Raw genomic sequence first — 4,398 nt, 5'->3', positions numbered from 1 at the left:
CATCAGTTAATTCCCTAGAGGAAAAAGGGATCCAGAGTGGTCTTTAGATGACAGTATTGTAACGTGGTGGATATTTACCTTAAAACTGATAAAACATATCTCAGCCTCCCTTTGGGCTACAGAAATGGGGAGCGTGTCTATGTTCCCACAGCCCTATATTCCCCTTTTATACCCTTTCAGAACGCTTTGCATCCACGTTCGACGGCGTCTTCAGATTTATCCACCTCAGCGATCATTTTTGGAAACCATCGTTTTCAGTTACGGAATTCACCATTCTAATGTGGACGGAAGCGCTAACCGGATAAATATTACCCACTCAGGCCAGACATGGTCCTGGTGTCAGAAACAACGAGACAAGTGGTCCTGCTGGAGTTGACTGTTCCCTGGGAAGACCGGATGGAGGAGGCCTTTGAAAGGAAGAGGGCCAAGTATGAGGAGCTGGCAGGTGAATGCCGTAGCAGGGGATGGAGAACCCGATGCAATCCCATCAAGGTCGGGTGCAGAGGATTCGCCGGCCAGTCTCTCATCACGGCACTCAAGATGCTGGGTGTGAAGGGACTGCAGAACAGAAGAGCCATCAAGAACATCACTGACGCAGCAGAAAAGGCGTCCAGATGGCTGTGGATCAAGTGGGGCGATCCGTGGACCACATGTGCAACCAGAGGTCTAGGGGAACCAAACAGACGGGAGGTGAAGATCCGTCAGCTTCGGCAGGAACTTAGACTGCTTGGACGGCAGTTTAAGCAGGCAAAGGAGGAGGAGAAGGCCGGGCTGGCAGAGCTCCGTAATACCCTGAGGAAAAAACTTACCACCCTCCGTCGAGCCGAGTGGCATAGGAGGAGGGGTAGGGAGAGAGCCAGGAGACGTGCAGCCTTCATCTCGAATCCCTTTGGTTTCACCAAGAAGATCCTAGGCCAGAAAAGAAGTGGCCACCTTGCCTGCACTGAAGATGTTAACAAGTACCTCAGTGCCACCTACAGTGACAGCGCAAGAGTGGAAGAGCTTGGGCCATGCAGGACCTTGATAACTCCGCCAGAACCCACCTCAGCATTTAACACCAAGGAGCCAACTTTGAAAGAAGTTGAGGAGGTTGTCAAGGCAGCTAGATCCAGTTCAGCACCAGGCCCCAGCGGAGTGCCATACGTCTTCTACAAGAGATGCCCCAGACTCTTGAAGCGACTATGGAGGATCCTCAAAGTCATCTGGAGAAGGGGGAGGGTGGCCTGGCAGTGGAGACACGCAGAGGGTGTCTGGATTCCAAAGGAGGAGAACTCAGCTACCATCGAGCAGTTCAGGATCATCTCGCTCCTCAGCGTCGAGTGCATTGAGCATACAGGAGTCGTCACCCAGCTGATCCGGGAGGCACGGGAGGGCAAAGGAGACCTGGCAGTCCTCTGGCACGACCTTGCCAACGCCTACGGGTCCATTCCACACAAGCTGGTGGAAACCTCGCTCGACCGGCACCACGTTCCAGGCAAGATCAAGGACCTCATACTGGACTACTACAGCTGCTTCAGTTTGAGAGTCACTTCTGGAACAGTAACATCCACGTTTCATCGGCTTGAGAAGGGCATTATCACAGGATGCATCATTTCTGTGATATTGTTTGCCTTGGCCATGAATATGTTGGTGAAGTCAGCAGAGGTGGAGTGCAGAGGCCCACTCACCAACTCAGGTATGCGGCAGCCCCCTATCAGAGCATTTATGGATGATCTGACAGTGACTACAACATCAGTCCCGGGTTGTAGATGGATCCTCCAAGGCCTTGAGCAACTCATTGGCTGGGCCCGAATGAACTTCAAGCCAGCCAAGTCCAGGTCCCTGGTGGTGAAGAAGGGGAAGGTTACAGACCGGTTTCGCTTCTCAATAGGGGCCACCCAGATTCCATCTGTGGGAGAGAAGCCAGTTAAGAGTCTGGGCAAGATCTATGACTGCACCCTGAAGGACACCGCTGCACTCCAAGCAACATCAGAGGAGTTGGGAACCTGGCTGACAGCAGTGGATAAGTCAGGGCTACCAGGCAAGTTTAAGGCCTGGATCTACCAACATGACAACTTGCCACGACTCCTCTGGCCACTGCTGGTCTATGATGTGCCGATGACCACCGTCGAGTGCTTCGAGAGGAAGGTAAGCTCTTTCCTACAGAAGTGGTTGGGCCTACCACGAAGCCTCAGCAGCATCGCCTTGTACGGGAGGAACAACAAGCTGAAACTGCCCTTCAGTAGTCTGACGGAGGAGTTTATGGTTACCCGAGCAAGAGAGGTGCTGCTGTATAGGGACTCTAGTGACATCAAAGTCTCCTCGGCTGGCATTGAAGTGAGGACCGGCAGGAAGTGGAAGGCCCAAGACGCAGTCGACCAGGCTGAGTCCCGCTTGCGGCACAGTTAGCTGGTGGGTACAGTGGCATCTGGACGGGCAGGACTTGGGAGCAACCCAAGACCGTCCTACAACAAGGCCCAGGGGAAGGAAAGGCGTCAGCTGATCCAGGAGGAGGTCCGAGCAGGGGCGGAGGAAGCCCGCTGCAGTAGGACAGTAGGGATGCGGCAACAGGGGGCGTGGACCCGATGGGAGGAGGCAGCTGACCGGAAGGTATCGTGGACAGAGCTATGGCGATCTGAGCCACACCGGATCAAGTTTCTCATTCAGTCGGTGTACGACGTCCTCCCGAGCCCATCCAACCTCTTCCGCTGGGGCTTGGCCGAGAATCCACTGTGCCCTCTCTGCCAAAGAACTGGATCGCTGGAGCACATCCTGAGCTGCTGCCCTAGGGCTCTGGGAGAGGGGCGTTACCGCTGGCGCCATGACCAAGTGTTGCGGGTCATCGCAGAGGCCATCAGCACAGGGATCTCCACCAGTAAAGGCCAACAACCAACAAGGCAGTCCATCGCCTTTGTTAGGGCTGGGGAGAAGCCGCAGCAGTGCCGGAGTCAAGCAGGGGGGCTGCTGGCCACAGCTCGGGACTGGCAGCTGAAAGTCGACCTAGGGAGACAGCTTAAGTTCCCGGAGAACATCGCAGCGACCACACTCAGGCCAGACATGGTCCTGGTGTCAGAAACAACGAGACAAGTGGTCCTGCTGGAGTTGACTGTTCCCTGGGAAGACCGGATGGAGGAGGCCTTTGAGAGGAAGAGGGCCAAGTATGAGGAGCTGGCAGGTGAATGCCGTAGCAGGGGATGGAGAACCCGATGCAATCCCATTGAGGTCGGATGCAGAGGATTCGCCGGCCAGTCTCTCATCAAGGCACTCAAGATGCTGGGTGTGACGCAGCAGAAAAGGCGTCCAGATGGCTGTGGATCAAGCGGTGCGATCCGTGGACCACACGTGCTACTTAGACACAAGCCGAGACTGATCACCCTGGCTGGGTTGCCTGGGCGAGGGTGTCTGTTGTGAGACCCGAAACACCCCGTGACCCCAGGATCCAACACTGATGATGTGTCTAAGTTGCACCAGGAGGTGTATATTAGAACCCGGGTTAGTGTGGACATGGGCTTATGGGAACATATAAGACTGTGGGAAAATAGGGCCTAATTTTCAAAACATTCTTAGAAATGTGGGAACATAGGGCTGTGGGAACATAGGGCTAACCCCCAGAAATGAACATTGGATCATACTTTATGGAAATCTTTCCAGAGTAATATTGCATGAATTACCTGGTGATAGGACATTCAGTTCAATGACATTTCAATCATGCTTTATAAATGTGGAATAGTTCATCAGTCCGGCTTGGAATGTAGGATGGTTTATGGCGGGGGTCTGTGGTTCCTCATGAGACCCCCCTTTGGGTAAGAAAGGGTGTTAAAGATGAGAGTGTTGTTTTCTCTTGTGAGAGAGAAATGAGTCAAAAGTGTGAATCCTGATGGTTTAGCACCTTGATGGGCTAAATGTTCCTTTTTATGTTATTTGATAAGAGGTGGCACCCACCTATCAATCCCAGATGAGTGTCAGGGATGCATCAGTCTGTGAGGGAGAGTTGTGGTTGTCTCCCATTTGTTGCAGGAGTGTTGGTTCAGGATGAGTTCCATGAGCTAGCCATAAATTCCGATGGTATCTTTAAAAGCTAGTCTATTGGTGAGGGGACCTCATTTCGTCCCTGTGTTCTATCCAAGTGATAGTTTGATGATGGGAAAGTGGACATGGGAGGCTCTCCATATACTCCAGAGCACCCCAGTGTCTCGTCTCGTCGTCTCCCGCTTATCCGGATCCGGGTCGCGGGGGCAGCAGCCTCAACAGAGAGGTCAAGACGGCCCTCTCCCCAGCCACTTCCACCAGTTCCTCCGGGAGAATCCCGAGGCGTTCCAAGGCCAGCCGAGAGATATAATCCCTCCAGCGTGTCCTTGGTCGACCTCGAGGTCTCCTCCCGGTGGGACATGTCCGAAACACCTCCCCAGGGAGGCGTCC

General features: G+C 53.7%; 1 protein-coding gene across 1 annotated transcript; it reads left to right on the top strand.

Annotated features, from left to right (window-relative positions):
• Window positions 1-327: 327 nt before the first annotated feature.
• Window positions 328-3,390, top strand: LOC111231795. Its single transcript, XM_022759038.1, is given in 1 exon segment — window positions 328-3,390. A coding segment is annotated over 1 exon segment (3,063 nt).
• The last annotated feature ends 1,008 nt before the right edge of the window (window positions 3,391-4,398 follow it).

This window comes from Seriola dumerili, unplaced genomic scaffold (genome assembly GCF_002260705.1).
Source record: "Seriola dumerili isolate Sdu_G_001 unplaced genomic scaffold, Sdu_1.0 BDQW01000319.1, whole genome shotgun sequence".
NCBI classification, from domain to species: Eukaryota; Metazoa; Chordata; class Actinopteri; order Carangiformes; family Carangidae; genus Seriola; species Seriola dumerili.
Note: the sequence above shows the minus strand (reverse complement) of the source record. Positions and strands in the feature narration are given on the sequence as shown.